This window comes from Lagopus leucura, unplaced genomic scaffold (assembly GCF_019238085.1).
Source record: "Lagopus leucura isolate 7727_CA_CO unplaced genomic scaffold, USGS_WTPT01 Super-Scaffold_100009, whole genome shotgun sequence".
NCBI lineage: Eukaryota > Metazoa > Chordata > Aves > Galliformes > Phasianidae > Lagopus > Lagopus leucura.
The window spans coordinates 13,479,681-13,496,315 of NW_024962266.1; the positions used below are offsets into that span (position 1 = coordinate 13,479,681).

Consider the following 16,635-nt stretch of genomic DNA (forward strand, 5'->3'; position numbering starts at 1 on the left):
CAATTAGAAAATGTTTAAAAAGAAGTTGTACATAATGTTCAGAGACACCCCCCCCCCCCCCCCCCCGATTCCTGCAGGTAAATTTTGGCTGAAAATGTCCAAAACAAACTAAAACCAAGCCAATAATCTGGATTCCTTTCTATTGCCTTTAAATAGAAACTCTTCAGACCATCCCCATTTTAACTAGTTTTCATGCATACCTTCAGCAGCTGCCGTTACAGAGTCAGCTTCTGCAAAGACTTCACAATCCTTATTCTAAGAAATAAACGAGAGAGCAAAAGTGCAAGAAGTACAATGAATATTTCATTTTATTTTTCATTAAAAAAGAGACATTCCAACAACTGAAGGTGTTTGTTTTTCTCCATGCAGCCATTTCAGGTAGTGGGAGACGTTACGATGATCGCCTTGTTCTGTGGGGAACAAAGTCTGAGATGAGTAATTGTTAATACACAAATTTCTTAAATATTATAATGCTAGACTGGTTAAATCATTTGAATTTTATCAGTAGATGTAAGATATTTACTCTTCTTTATTTCTGCCTAACTAGAATGCAAAATGCAGTCTCAGCTTTAATGCTTTTAGTTTAATTTCATATTACCTAGACTAGATATAACATACACAAAAACCCACTGCTAAGACAGTCACTATAATCACTCAGATTATTATTTTTTTAATAAATCCCAAAAGAACTTGAAAAAAATTCCTCCCAAAATTGCAGTAAACCAACTGTATGTTCTCAAAAGATTAAAGTGATAAGCAGTCAGCATTTACTGTCAATGACAAAATCATGACACTCATGTCCACACAACATACATCTTTTTTACTTTAAAATGTACTTTACACGCTTTCTGCTCTGGCTGATATAATCTGTAGTTATTATGCATACCTACAAAATGTTGGAAATAAAAATTGTTAACTGGATTAGTTTTATGAAATGCAGAATAGCTTAAAATTAACTGACCATTCAGGTGGGCTGTTTACTCTAAATATTCTTGTTAAACTTTCCAGATCTTCATTTTTGAAATGGAGCTCTTCAAGTAACGTGGTCAGGAACTGTGTGTATGCTGGGCTTCTCTGAGTATTTTTAAAAACTGGAATATTTTGTGACAACCTGGCAAGAAAAAAACAAACAAACAATAACAAACACTGTATACGTGTGATACAGAAAAGGACTTTTCAACATCAGCTTATAGCTGATAGGTCGTGTGAGTTCAGACAACTGTAGTGAAGAAAAGTTTGTAATATCCCACTTGATTCATTACAGTACAGCGTATGACTGTATACGTTACACACTGTTTGACCTGTACTGAAATACAAAAATTTATTAAGATGTAGTGAAACGGAAACAAAAAATTAAAAGAAAATGGGCCAGTAGTTTGTATGCCTTTAATAAATTGCATGCATTACTTAATTCAGGAAAAAAAAATTGGAATAAATGCCAGATTACTTGTAAGAGAGAAAAAATATCAATGTAAAATTTCTTAACTGAAAGCTCTTACACATTCATCTTGTAAAATTTGTATAGTTCCTTCTATGAATATAATGTGAAAGAGCAGTGAAACTCATCTTAAAAAAGAACATTCTTCTGCAAATTCTTAGTAGGGCTCCTGGACAGAAGCTGTGGGTAACTGCCATCACACACACAAAGACATACAGTTGGATGCATTTAATTGGAGGACTGCCCCCTGCAGTATGTCACAAAACGCGTAGCACGCCACACAGCGAGCTCATTTTGCTTTAAGGAAGATTTCTCCTATTACACAACCCTCCTACAGAGGCATTCTGGATTTATTATTAATTTTACTTGATGCAAACAGGCACACAAAACATCAGTTAAATTCCCAAAGTGAGGGCCAGTCTGACTGTAATCAGAATATGATTCCTCAGCTTTGACAGTCTGGACCTTAAAGCAGTGTAAGTTAATCTTTACACACTGAAGTGCTATGAACTTAGGCTTTAGGAAAGACAGTCAAAATCAGATGCTATTAGAAAGAACTGATCCTTTGGCAAAGAGAACACAGCTGATTTAAGCTTGAGAAGTTTTTATACAAGATACTAAAATTCAGTTTTACAACTGATGCTATATCAAAATACAGCATCGTAGTCAAGCTATTTTTTTGTTTTGGTAATGCAATGAAGTGCTTAAAACTCAAAGTGCCCAGAGTTGTCAAGTGAATGCTTCAAAAAATAAATAGAATCAAAGGGGGTAAAATTATATTTCTGAATTTAGCTAGTAGAGCTCAGCTTTAAATTTCAAACGGTACTTGGACTTTCTACGTTGGCTAGGTAGCAGCATTTTACAGAAATTCGACCATTTGGGCCTGATTTGCTGAACTGTTAAGTAGGATGGAGTCCATCCAGTTTCCAGTGATATTAATATTATTAATTATATTATTAATTAATTATTAATAATAATATATTATTATTATTATTAATATTAATATTTAATATGGAAGCTGAAAGTAGTTGCCAACTGAGAGAATAAAGTATGTTCATTTGAGTAAGTGACAGACTTATCCCAACCTTACTTGGCAGGAGCTCACATCCCAGCAACAGTTGCTTGGTCTCAGTTACTGTATTTAGATAAATAGTGCTACAGAGAAATAGACACTGGGGAATGTTTCAAAATTTTTGAGAATTGATGTGCTGTGAAGAAGCTGCTCAAGGTATTCTACAGCTTATTGAAAACTTCACAGCCCAGAGAACCTGTAAATATGTAACAACTGAGATCAGTCTCCTGTAGTCATTTGTATGAAGACCACCTTCCCTGTAGAAAAGCTGCATATAAACTCTCAATCTATATAAACTCTAATTCTGCATATAGACTCTTAATCTAAGCTAAAGCAGTGCTGGAACACAAGCAGAAGATCTTACAAGGCACAGTAAATACAGTTCCCTGACATAGAAATAAGTTTCCAAAATTTCTTCATCAGTAAATAGATTTTTTACAGGTTAAATTATCTTCCATTTACTTGGGAACTCTATTTCAGTATGTCCACCTAATTAAATACTTTCACTACTCAGCACTGACATTTATTAAGATTTTAGGGGATGCTCAAAGTAACGGTGTGATGTGAAATTAAACTGATGCATAAACCCCGCTTTGTAAACCTTTGAACAAAAGTGAAGTATTCAGAGTTAGACTTGTGATTTTTGGACTGCAGCCGCTAGGCTTTGTTCTGTATTTAATGACAGGCAGGATGGAGCTGTCTCTCCTGCTGGGAAGTACAGTAGTTAGTATTTAATCTGGTAAAACAGTGTCTCCAACCAGGGCTGACAAGCTGGAGGCTTTTGCATCGTGATGCTTTATCAGCAGGGAAACAGAGGAAGTGCTGATAGAAGATCAGTGACAATTTCTGACTGTTGGTCTGGAGACGAGGATAGTGGGAGAAAGATTAGGAGATGCATTATTACTACTCTTCAAGCTATTTTTCACAGGATTTAGTAGATTATATATGAAAAGAGATGGGTGGCATAAATAGTCATGACTTCCTAAATACTGGTGCCAGGAGGCTGCAAAATATTCTCTGCAGTGTTGTAAATCTACGAGCGTTTTAACTGAATTTTCTTTTTTCTACCTTGTGCTTAAGAGAATGAGAAAAATACTATTAAGGAAAAAGCAAACAGATTGTGCAATGCTACCCAGCTCACATGCTGAACAGTATTTCTCTCTATGTATATTTTTAAAACTGGGGTTTGTGAAATTACATAGTTATAGAAATTAGCATATTAGAAATTAGCATATAGAAATTAGCACTATTATGCCCAGTTTAAGACATTCTGTTTGCAGAGTAGCTGTTGTAGCCCATGCTAAGAAAGAAAAAACCATTCTTATTTTCAAGTAGCAGCCAGGCCTTAAATACTATAGAACAAACTTACAAATGAAAATAGCTTTGGATTTATTTTTTTACCAGATCTTTGTTTGAAAAGTCATTAAGCTACTAATTATCTCCTAAGTGGGAGACAAAAATCAAGAAATAATTTGAGAGACACGTGTAAGCTTCTAGCAATTATTTACAAATTGTGCCTAGATGGAACACTTATGTATACATACGTACAAACACTTTAACCTTGGAAACCTGTCCGTAGGCATTTAAATGATGTTTTAACTTGTCATTTGAAAAATGGTTGTTCTCAGGTGCCTTTCCACTTCTGTAATGGTTTTTGTAGTGGCTGTCTGACCAGATGGCGCAGGCACAAGTTGCTGGTTTGCACTAATAGATTTGATAGTCTTAGTAACACTGGTCGCACCTAAATTAAATGTACTGCGCAAAGGAGCATCATGGCTTGTGCTCTCATCCTTGCATGAAATGCTAACTGAACCAAACCATAGTTTCATGCAAATAAACCTTTGCAGTCTTTGGGATCGATATCTTGACAGCTACGCTGACTCTATCTCTGAAGAAACTATCATGCCCAATTTAATGATATGCAAGACTTCAATTTAAAGATCATGGAATTGACTTGAAACTCTGAAGCATCTTTAGAAAAATCAGAGCGTAAACAGGAAATAAGATTTGAATCACAGTAACAGTATTTGGTTACTACAACAACAAAACAAGAAATACAAAGCCTGCTATTTGGTTAGCTCTTTTGCATATTGCAGCATTAATGCTGAAAAAACTTTCGTGAAAAACTTAAGTGAGAAAAGCTAAAGAGTTAAGTGATTGAAAAAACCCTATCACCTACAGAAACGTACGTAATGTTGTCCAACATTAACCACCCGTGCATCAAAAGACTGCCCTCAGCACACTGTTAAAAGGAAACTTTCACGCTCGCTTCATGGAAAAGTTGTAAAGTGTGTATCAGAGTTCGTGAAACAGTGTCGTTTCCTGCACACCCACTTACACCATATGGTAAACAGGGCTTTGTACAGTTTAAAAAGTGTTAAGAATGTCAAACTGTATCTGACTGATAAAATTTGTGTTCGCTGACTATTCCACATATGCTACCTGCTAGAAAAAAAAAAAAAAAAAGAAAAATTAATGTGAAGCCCAAGGTATTACTATCAAGCTATTAAATGACATCTGGCTGCTGAAAAACGTTTACCTAATTGAGTGCTTCAACTCAAGATTCAAGCTTTCTATGAATTAGTCTCTTTAAAAAAACATTTGACAAGTACTTTTATAAATGAAAATGTATTTAGAAGTTAGTTACATTGTGTAAATTAAATGTAATAGACTGATATTGTTTGCAGTTTCTTCACTTATCAATGCCTACACTAACCCCTAAGACTGAAGACAATCAGAAAAGTTGATGGTAGAGTAATGTATTCTGTGTAGTTAAGTAACTAATTGGCACTTCCTAAAAAAAAGTGATCTACCTGTATAATACCATTCTCCCTCGCATGCTTCAAGAAAACCTTTCCGGCCTTTTGTTTTAAAATGAACTCTGTGGTCCCCTTTGAAAGTCCCCACTTTCAATGCCACCAGTGTGATATCATCCAGATAGTGGCCTCTGAAACAGGCACCTGAAGACAACGGTAAGAACACAACCACCTAAGAAAAGTCAAGTTCCTTTCCAGTATCCAAAGTTGGTCACTTAAAATTACACAAAGAATGAAGGAGTATGGGTGCACAGAAGTGTACCCAGTATCATGCAAAGCTTTTGTATATTCATAAAGAAAAGCCATATTATTCTTCTCGAAACAGTTAATATTTAATTCCTCTTAGAAAAATGTATTGCCAGTGTTTCTAACTTCTTCTAAAAGCTTAAAAGCTAAAAGCCAGTCACTGTAGCAGAAGCCATGGATCCAAACTCACTTATTCTGTTTTGGCGTGCTTGGAAGTGACACAAAGATGGAATTATACAGTAGAATGAAGGAACAGGCACATCCTGCCTTTCTATAGAATGCTTTGCAAAATCAATTATAAACATGTTTACCAATTAATGACATTGTTTAAACACTGTGAATGATTCTTAAAACAGTCATCACAACGTAGAAGTTCTTCTCTCAGTTTCCTTCTAGTTTCATACATTTAAGCCACCAATTGGACTGTGGCTATGAGCAATCTAGTCCTCTCATCCCACATGAATTTTAGCTCAAAGTCTGGAAAAACATGTTATTTATACATAACAAAGAATTAAAATGTTTACAAACCTCTTGCATCACTTTAGGCGTTATTAACATAGCTATTAATGGTCCAGAAATATCAAGCAGCCATTCCAGCATGTAATAGGCCAAAGCAGATCTGCTCCATTACTATGGCAATAAAGCATTAAACAAATCCCCGTGTGAACAGAAAACTCCTGATACTAAGATCTTCACAGTTATTGCCAATGTTCAGATGCACATGAACAATATTTTAATGGCAGCTCTACACTGAACTGTGTTGCTGAGGTTTGGCATGACTGGTGAATGATCCATGGCTTTTTGTGTGTGAGCAAATGGCTCTGAAAGCAGAGCTGATCTCAGTTCTTAGCTAAGGACTTCCTCACTGAGCAGGGTGCTAAAAGCTAAACGCACCATTTTGTCTTTTCTACACTTTGATTTTTCCTGACCATAATCATCTCTACTTTTCCACACTGGGTTGAATTACTCTCACTATGCAAAAATATAAATTAATTTCTATTACAAAAAAGAAGACTCTTTCTCATCAATTAGATACTGATTGGTTTTCTTTATCAGATATCATTTAACACCTTAATAGTTGGATGCCCATGAGTCACTTTTGCTGTCTTGTGGATGTAAGTCTTTAAATCAAAGGCAGGAAATGCCACTGTCACATGGATCACAAATAATGGAAATTAACTTGGAAGTCTGTCTAATTTCCATTCAAAACTCACACTTGCAGGTCTATTACATGTCACTTCTGTATTTGGAAAAATAAAGTCATGAATGTAGGACAGCAGTTACCATCTTTATGAATAATGAATCAACAGTTAAAGGAACTAAACTACAAGGGCATAAAAACAGCATTTCCTTCTTTTCTCCTTCTGAATGTTTTATCCTCAAAAATACTGTTTGGGACAGTATTACCTAAATATTTTCTGATTGGAGATTTACAAGGAGTATTCATAAGAAGAGTGCCTTTTGCCAACTCTGCTGGCAACAGAGGTTGCCAACAACCTTCCATTTTGAGATGAAATCATCTCTGATTGCTTCTGTGAGATATAAAGGACTGCAACACTACTGAGTGGACCAAAATATATATGCAGCAGTGCCAGCTGGCAAGTGGCAGGAGCGGGAATTGTCTGCAGTCTGACCCTGTGGAAGGCCAGTCAAAGGGCAAGTCACTGAGGGCCAGAACAAAGCCTGCACTAGGCAGGCTGCTGCCCACATCAATCACATTGACTCACTTCATGGACCAACAGTAGATCACAGGACAGTACCAAGGAGGCTGCCATCACTTTGACAGGAGCCCCTACGTTGTTTCAGTATTACAAGGTACTTTAATTTCATCAACAGCTCAAGACTCCTTCAGCAGCTCTTTACAATGAATTTCCCATTCCTTGCACTGCAACCGGAAAGGATAGCATAAAACCTCATCCATACCTTCAAATAAGCTTTTGAACAGATTTACAAATACTAAATAGCAGTATCATTTTGCAAATCATACTCAGTAACAGTTCATCTCATGTAGTGTTAAAAATCCTCTAAAAATATACAGAGCCTTGTTCAGTAGGTATAGTCCTTCCATTGTAATTTGTTCTACTCCATCATCACACAAGGATTTTTTTTTTAAATTGTAAATATTTCAGAGAGAGATATATATATTCAGATATATATATTGCACTACTCATGTTAAAGATTTGATGGGCTTAGCAATGCAATAAAAACGTTATTACTCAGAAATGACATTTAATATAGCACAACTTTACAGATTACAATCTCGTTTTCCATTCTAGTTATGTTCCTATGGCAGAAGTCTGCAGTGCAACTGATTAAACAAAAAGTAATTGTTTTGTTTAAGACAAATGACCGAGTCAATACAACGAGTGTTCCAGATCAGCAGTAAAACATTGAAGTAGTTGTGCATTGCAGCCTGTAGACCATCTGCCTGTACGTGCAACTGGAGTGTAGCCATGTATCAATCACTTAAAATTACTGCTTCAGTCAATGGGCTGAATTGAAAAACTGGCAGCATTTACTCATTGCATAAATCCCTACTGAATGGTGTTCAGGCATTCTGACAGAACAACTCAGAGCATTAACTTGAGGTAGAGTCCCTAATTAACTGGTGTACCACTGGATACAGTACACTTGTTTAGAGATAGCAGCCTTGTTAGTGAAGTATCTGAAATCACAGCAGGGATTTCCACAACCTTAAAGCTATGCTTTCCATCAGGCAAAAGTTAATATTGTTCAGAAAGCTGATCAATGTGTCAAAGCAGCACAATGTGTCTATAATTGTAAGCTAAAGCTGCAATGCTGGGGAACTTAGAAAATATTTTTGGCTATATATTTAAATGCTTACACAGGCATCCTGTGTTAAAAGACACTCAGAAAATAAAAACATGACACCCTCAACTTACGTAATTTAGCTGTTATGCTCAGTATCATTAAAAAAAATTTAAAAAAGACACTTTTCTGATTACTTTCTTTTGAACATGATTTAAAAAGCTCAACTTTTTTTTTTTTTTTTTTAAACCTTGTTAAAAGCAGAAGGCTGTCTCCGGAGTGAGCACGTTCCATTAGAACACATTAATATTTGACAGACAATCTTGAACTGGAAGCATTTAACTTACAAACAATATGCAGAGGTATTTAAAGACATCTCTAGAGTTAAGTCTTCTGTTTAATTAAATGATGATACTACTGAGGAAAAATGTGATTATGATTAGTGTCATTTACCAGTCCAGAAGTAAAGTAGCCCCTAATTTGGAGCCCTCTGTAAGCATATCCTTACGGTCAAAGACAGAAGTCAGTTTTCAGACACATTTTTTGTCAGTATCCATACATTTATTCACATTTCTCTTTTTTCTTCAGTGAAAGATAAATGCTCTAAAAACAGCACTGTTGAATGATAATAACTGACAAATAAGCAAGTAATTTTCCTACTGAGGGTAGAAACGGTAAAAAGCTACTTCTGGTCTAGTTTGAAACCAGCCTAAATATCCTAAAGACAAGAATTTTGTAGCTAAAGTGCAATTTATGTTTTATTCATTATTTAACTTTCATTATTGTGTAGTGACTTGTCCACAGCATCCAGCCCAGACACTTTAATCCTCTGATGGCAACAGAAACTAAATTATTCATATTTAATTTTTTTTTGTCCACTACATTTAAATCAATGCTACAGACACAGATTCAAAATTGACTGGCATTCCTACATAATACAGATACATGCAAAATTTAAGGTTTGTTCAAAAGTAAACTTTGGTCACTGTTTCCACTGCCTTTGGTTTTTCATATGCAGCTTCTACAAAACTATTTTATATATATATATATATATATATATATATATATATATACATATTTATGAATACACTCTGAATAATTATATACATTTCGTCTTCAAAAGTTCACACCTTAGCATTTAGCTGGTTTCCAGATACAAGTTAACTTCATTGCCTTTGAACAAGACCAAATTTCACTCTCGGTGGAGCCAAGTGAATACAACTAACAGTCAAGAGAAAGCATACCTGCAGTAACCAGGATTTCATACAGGAGGCAATTAGCACAAACGGGGATGCAGGAAGGTCTGCTTTACTATGTGGGTGACAGCAAAGGCTGCCCATGGGGGCTGTGGGGTCTCCTCTTCAGAGGCTTTCAAGAGGTGCCAGACACGGCCTGGCACCATGCTGTGTGTGCCGCTCGAGCAGGGGTTGGATCAGATGGATCCAGAGGTGTCTGCCAGCCTTAGCCCTGTTGGGATCCTCTGATCCAACCACCTGGTAAAACTGCTTACAAAGAACTGAAAAAGAATCAGTGGATTTCCCATCTCTCCCCTGCTATTTTCCCCCCTCCTTTTTTATTTTTTTTCCAAATCCAAACAGGCAATTGGCAATTCAGAAAATCTGAATCTATTTTCAAATATTTACTTGAAAACGACTATAAACACAAAATACCACACAGGTCCAGTAAAAACACCTAGTTGTTTGGGCAGTGCTATACAGCATAGAGCTTCCCAAAGATTTAATAGTGGATTAGAAAAGCCTCTAGCCAAACGAGACCACTAGGGAAGCACTGACCATCTCAGAGATGGCTGTGGTTTCTTATCCTAAGTTCTTCTTAGTTTAGCCACATCAAAGACTGTTTCATCATTTTTGCTAACAGATATGACTGCAGGTTGATTTTCAAATACCAACTCAAATATATTACCACCTTTACACCACCACATTCCAAGTTATGATAATGCCTGTTCACAGACATACAGTATCAGAACTTTCATATTAAAATGTGGCAATTAAAGCACTTACATTCATACTGGGAGTTGTTCCAAACAGTTTCAAATTAGCTCACTTATCTACATAAATCCAAGGCAATAAAAAGTTCACAATGTAAGCCCAGAAGAAATCACTATCAGCTGTTTCCCTCTAACAAATCTAGGTTTCTTAGGTACACATTTCAAGGACAGGCCTTGTTTAAAGAGCTCAATTTATTTGAAGTCTCTTTCCTGCTATCCAGCTGACAGATCAAAGGTACTTCTCACTCTTAGAATTTGCTCCCACTTTACCCTCTTTTTCAACTTAGTAAAAATTTGTTTAGATAGATTTAAAATTTATTTTAAAATTCATTCTTTCATCTTTTTCAGCCTTTTATTCCTTAGCTTTTCTTGTTCCTGAAAGTTTTCCCGTGACACTTCCCAAATATTGGAATCCTTGGGTTACTTAGTCACAAGAAATTATGCACAGATAGAAGACACTGGGAGATTCAGAAATGCTAAGATAAACATTTCAGTCTCTGTAATGCTTACTAATGCTGTGTAAAATATACACTGTTGTATAAATTATTGTAAACACTCAGTGAGACCATTTAATATCTAAAAGATGCAAAGATACACCTATATTTCAACCACATCCATTTTTTGCAGTTTTTTGTTGTCAGCGTTGTTGTCTTTCTTTTTTTTCCTGTCATATACCGGCGATCTATTGCTGAGAAGTCATTATCTCAATGGCATGCAAAAAAGCCCTGACAAAACAAAACAACCACCCCTTCAATAAATATTAAATCAGAACTATACTGTCATACAGGTGGAACAGCTACAATATAATAAGCTTAGGTAAATAATTTGTCAATACTTGACTTTGTAAAATGTACTCACCTGCACTCAAATACTATGGAAACAATGATCATAAAATTGATTATAGTTTAGTTGCACAACTTTCTAACATTGTAATTTGATTACCTGCCTTTCACTCTGATATACAGATCAAACACCTGGAATAATGCAGCTGAGTAAAGAGACATGCTAGGAATAGATTTGCTTCAACTGTGTCCAGTTTTTTTTTTCCCCCAGAAGATAAACATAAGGACTCCCAAAAGAGGCTGCATTTTCTGATTGTTTTCATGAGTATGAAAGGAACACATTTCAGAAAATACTGAAATTAATTTTTTGCCTTCAATGTTAACGTCCCATATTAGGATTAAAACTTATTGCCAGAGTGGATCTGGACTCTCAGAGTCAAAATGCTTTTATGTTTCAAGAAGTAACATACAAAGGAGAAGTACAGACTTCCTTTGCACTTGATTCCTGCCTTATCAGGAAGTGAAGACAAGTCTCCTGTTCATCAGTTTACTACTCACTATCATTTATCACATCAAAAATTGTTTGTCAGCTTTCTGAATTAATTTTTCATGCTTCTAATTAATTTTCAGTTTATCTCCAGTCACTGTAGGGTATTAGAGAAACGGCAACATTCTCCAGCATAACATCACCTGTATGAAATCTCTGTTTATTTCCCCCTCACACAGATCTTTGTTGCATGGATCTCCAAGAAATCCTGTGGACTACTGCTCTAAGTCAAGCAAATTGTAACTTAGCTGAGTTTCATAAAGCCAGGTTTTGAAGATCTTCATGGTTTTTAGTATCTTTCAGGATTCTTCCTGACTGCTTAAAAGAAGTTACTTATTTCATAGCAAAAATACTGTCTGTCTTGTCAGGTCTGACACTTTCAACAGGAGTAAGACAAAAGAAAACAGAATCTCCAGAATGAAGTACTGTCTTTTCTAAACAGCCCATCTTACTGCCTGGCATTATCAAGTTTTAAATTTCATAATCTGTGACAAGCACTGTAAGGAAAGGACTGATCAGATCTTTCAAAAAAATACTGCACTTACAGGGATTTCCACAATGGAGAGTTCTTATATTATAGTGGTTCCAGAAGAGCTCAGTAATACCACTTCTACTTTGGGCAAAATTTATTACAGAGCTGAAAGAACAGAACTCATCTTAGGCTACTAGTGGTATCATTCAGTCTCTGCACAGAACACCAAAATTAATCCAGAACCCAAGCTAGAAACTCGTACAGAATGACAGCAGATCACATTCTAGGAAGCTGTAGCAACTTTTCCAATGACGTATGCATTTAATTCTTTCTTTTTCTTTTTTTTTTTCCTTCAGAAAAAAAGCCAAATCAACTCTGATTCGCATCTTAAAATCAAATTTCCTCTAAGTCAGGAACTCCTTCTGTGGGTCGTGTCCCCAGCAAATGTAGGCTGTTCTTCAGAAAGTTTACCAAGATAAAGTTAAAACTTTGAAAATAAAGGGCACATTTGTGTGTCAGTCATGTTTTTCTTATAACAGATGGGTTGTGTTTCATGATAAAAAATGTTTGCATTGAATGTATTAAGATTAATTATTAATAAGGAAACAAGTATATTTTCGTAAGGTTAGAGCTTTGAGACTCAGTTGCAAAGTTAACAGTTCAGTTTGCTCAGTGGTTGAAGTTAAAATACATTTAAAACTAAGTTTAGGGCAGCTGTTAACAGCATTAACCATGTCTTTTGAAGCTTTACTTCAGAACTGTCTATATTACAGTTTGACTGTACAGCCTACTCTGTTATGGCACGAGTCTGAACAAGCAAGGATGTATGAAGCAATTATAGAAGGAGGGGAAAATATGACTCCAAAAAAAGTCTGCTTAATGTATACATTTTCAATGAGCATAAATTTAAAAGAGTTTGCTCTCTAATAGTGCTGGACATTTTTTCCATCTGCTTGATCATCACAGATTTGTGGCATGAAGTTCAATAGGACACGAACTGCAATAGCTTCCTGAAGAGTCAACATGATAAAAATGTCTTCCAGAACTGGGTTGAAACAGAATTTGCAACAAAAAACATGTTTACTTATACAGAACACAAAAGAAACAAACTGGCAGAGGAAGGTACTTTTTCTACTACCATACTTTCAATCCATAAACTACAAGTATATTTGGAATATAAAGTTGACAAGAGCATCTAAAGAAGAAGCTCCAAAATTATACTCTGCATAAAATTATTTCTAGATTTATGTTCCTCCTGTAACAAAGGGATTAGTCAGGAAAACACCGCCATGAATGTCCATTTGCAACTGGTGAGGCGCTCCTGTACAGCATCTTTGCACAGCTGGGGATGACTTCAATCTTCTGCATGCCCCACACACATCTGCTAGGAGCACACGGATTTCTGTCTCTTCGAGGGATTGCCAGTACACCTGGCAGAAGGACATGACCCTGCTCCTCCCTTGTGATGAGCAGAAAAACTGACAGGCACAGAGATCGTATTGCACCCAACAGCCTGGTTCCAAGCAAAAGAAGTCTAGGAGACAGTGTGTGCTAAGATATCACTGCTGCTGCTGAGACCAAGGACCAGAACTGTAAAGGGAAACTAATCATCCTATCTGAGAGTTTGTGCTGGGCAGAGCACGCCCAAGTATCCCATTCAAAAGGCTGTCCACAAGAAGTACCAGAATGGAAAAGGACTGCAGCTGTCTGTGCTGCACTGAAGTACAAACTGCCACTTTCTTGTACCAGCAACTAGCAACACAGTGTTTTTTCCTTTCTCATTTCTTTTGTTTTAATTATGAGATTCTTTCAAACTCCTAAGATTTCTTCTTCTTTCTCCTTTACAAATGAACAAGATGCTTAATTAATTTTAAAGTTGGCACTGATTAATATCCCAATGAACAACACTGCAATCCTTCAAAATACTGTTCTATGTGTTTATATTTCCTAAGTAATACTGGAACATGGTGGGAGGAAGTGAAGTAATACTGATCTCCTGCACATTATGCCAAATAAGCAGATTGCGTTTGCTTAGGAAATGCTGATAAGTAAGAACTGCTTAACAGAAAACACATTTGAGTTCACGCTTACCAAATGACAATCAAAAACTATTAAGAATGAAAAAAGGAAGAACATATACATTCATTTTTTAACCATGTTGAAAAACCTTGCTTTTCCTTTATTTCACAAAAAACTACAAGTTGAGAGCAAGAGGACAAACAAAGACTCGGCCTTAATTTCGAATGCTTTTACAAAAAGAAAGGTTTTGGGGCTTTTGTCCCTGCAAACTGTTTCAGAAGGGGAAAAAAAAATTGCATTTCTAGCTCAATTATGAACAACTCTTCTTAGCTGAAACCTACTTTCTGTCATCAGATGTGGAATAAAAGATCATCCCCCTGATTTTTAAATGGTTTCTTTGGGAAAAAAACTGCTATCTTGAGTTCAGGTGCCCTTTTTATAGTCACTCTGCAAATCTGATTCATATCTAATATGTATTTGTGCATTTCACACATGTAGACATTTCCAGGCAAGAACAAAGCAGGGATATCACAAACATCTAAATTTGTCTGAAAATATCTTAGGAATTTCAGTGTTGAATAATACAAATGCTCTGTTGTGCAAAGAAGTAAAACTGAATACTTGAACATAAGATTCTCCAGTTCCTGAACTGTTATCTCCAAGAGAGTAAACCTCTAGAGTACATCTCCACATGACACATTTATCTAAAGTGGCTGCACACACATAACGATGGCTTTTGTTTTGTGATCATGGTCATTTTGAGTTTGCTTAAATACTGCAGCCCAATGCCTATACGCTAATCCCAGAACATTCTGAAACGTTTCAAAGCTTTTAGCGGGAGGAACCTCTTGCATTGGCTTTGTAGATGAAGCTGACCACAGTTCACTGGAACCAGCCAGCTCAGATAAATAAGATGAAAGCAGACATTTCCTCAAAATATCTTGAAAGCTTTCCATTAGACTGTACCAGGGGTATACAGTAAAAACAGCAAGTGCCCATGCTTATATAGCAACCAATCTTCCCACTGCTTTCTCCATTCTGTCTTGATTACTGTCTGTGTATCTATTTATCTGCTTCACTTTAACATCTTGTAAAGTACTTTGGGAGAAAAAGATGCAACTTCTGTTTGCTGGTTTGCATTACAAAGTAGTTACTGGTGTAACACAAAATTCTACTTAACATTGGTATTAAATATGACAGGGAGATACAAAAATTTACAACACCTAATGGGCAAAAAAATCAGAAATTTGATCTACAGAACATTTCAGAGTCAGCCACTCCACAATAGGCTTGAATGCAAGCATTCACACAAAATTCTCTGGCTGTCGAAGTGTATTCTAAGAAAGTCAATATAGTCACAAAGACAGGAGTGCCTCAGGCTAGATTTTCAATTTGATTGAATAAATCCAGCTGTTCACTAGAAAGAGGAAATGCTTCACCACTGGGATCTCCAACATTTTATAATTCTAGAAAGATCGTCAGACCACTTACTGTCAGGTACTTTACTTCAGAACAATGAATTAGAAGTCCAAGTTTCTTTAACAGTTAAAAATTTGAGGGCATTTAAGTGCTTAGAATGATTTTTGGAAGGAAGGCCAGCAGAATACAAAGGGAGCCCAGATCTTATCTAAGCACTAAAATTAGGTGTAAGATTGGGCGTTGTGTCTATCCTACATGTAGATTCTACAAAGATTTAATTCACAAACTTTTAATGAAGAAAGGATAACATTATCATAGTACAAACTATTAAGCAGTGATAAGTCTTTAGGTCAGTATAGCTGTAATGATAATATTGAGTCTCCCAATAGCACAGAAAGTGTCACTGTACTCTGAAAGTGCACTGTGAACTTAAGCACACCGTATGTCCCTAGGAGAAGGAAGTGGTGAACCACAATATCGAAGCACAAAGTCGAGTGCAAGTCCAACAGTTGCTACTTTAAACAAAGTTTGCCTCCTTCCAAACAAAACAAAAATACTTGAGGTCTTAGAAGTTTCTTTTCATATATACCCTGAAATCCCATGCTCACCCTGCCTTCTTTAGTTTGTGTTCTTACGCCTCATGCAGCACAGGGTATATGTAATGTGGTTGGTCTTCCTGCTGGAAAGAGGAAGTTTCAGGGTCTTGCTTATGCTACTGCACTCCTGAGCATTATGACAAAAAAGTCATCCTGTGTTGGGCTGGGTCAAGACATTGGAATACATTACTGGAATAACTCATTTATTTAGGCATGGACCCCTAGAAAGCAAAGGTAAAAAAAAAACACCTTGGTTCTCTGCTTCTACTGATTGCTTCCAAGACTGCCTGCTACTTGTAGAACATTTAAAAGCAATTGTAAAACAACCATTAGCTATGACAACATTTAGACCTCATCATAATGCAGCACAGACCAGCTATATATTTTAGCTTCCGTTCAGAAGAGTCACAATTTCCTTAAATGTACAGAAGCTACTTGAAAAATTCATAAG

The 16,635-nt window shown here is 36.2% G+C and overlaps 1 protein-coding gene across 3 annotated transcripts in view; it reads right to left on the minus strand.

Moving 5' to 3' along the window:
- Positions 1-308: 308 nt before the first annotated feature.
- RPAP2 (RNA polymerase II associated protein 2) overlaps positions 309-16,635 on the minus strand; it is a 34,407-nt gene continuing 18,080 nt past the window's right edge. For 2 of the 3 annotated variants that reach the window (XM_042873123.1, XM_042873122.1), the window contains 2 exons: positions 962-1,111; positions 309-410 (listed from right to left, as the gene is read on the minus strand). In XM_042873123.1, coding sequence (XP_042729057.1) covers position 410; positions 962-1,111 — 151 coding nt within the window. In that variant the 3' untranslated portion in view covers positions 309-409. Of the gene's footprint in view, positions 411-961; positions 1,112-16,196; positions 16,268-16,635 lie in introns of those variants that run through there. The other variant, XM_042873124.1, reaches the window with a different exon arrangement.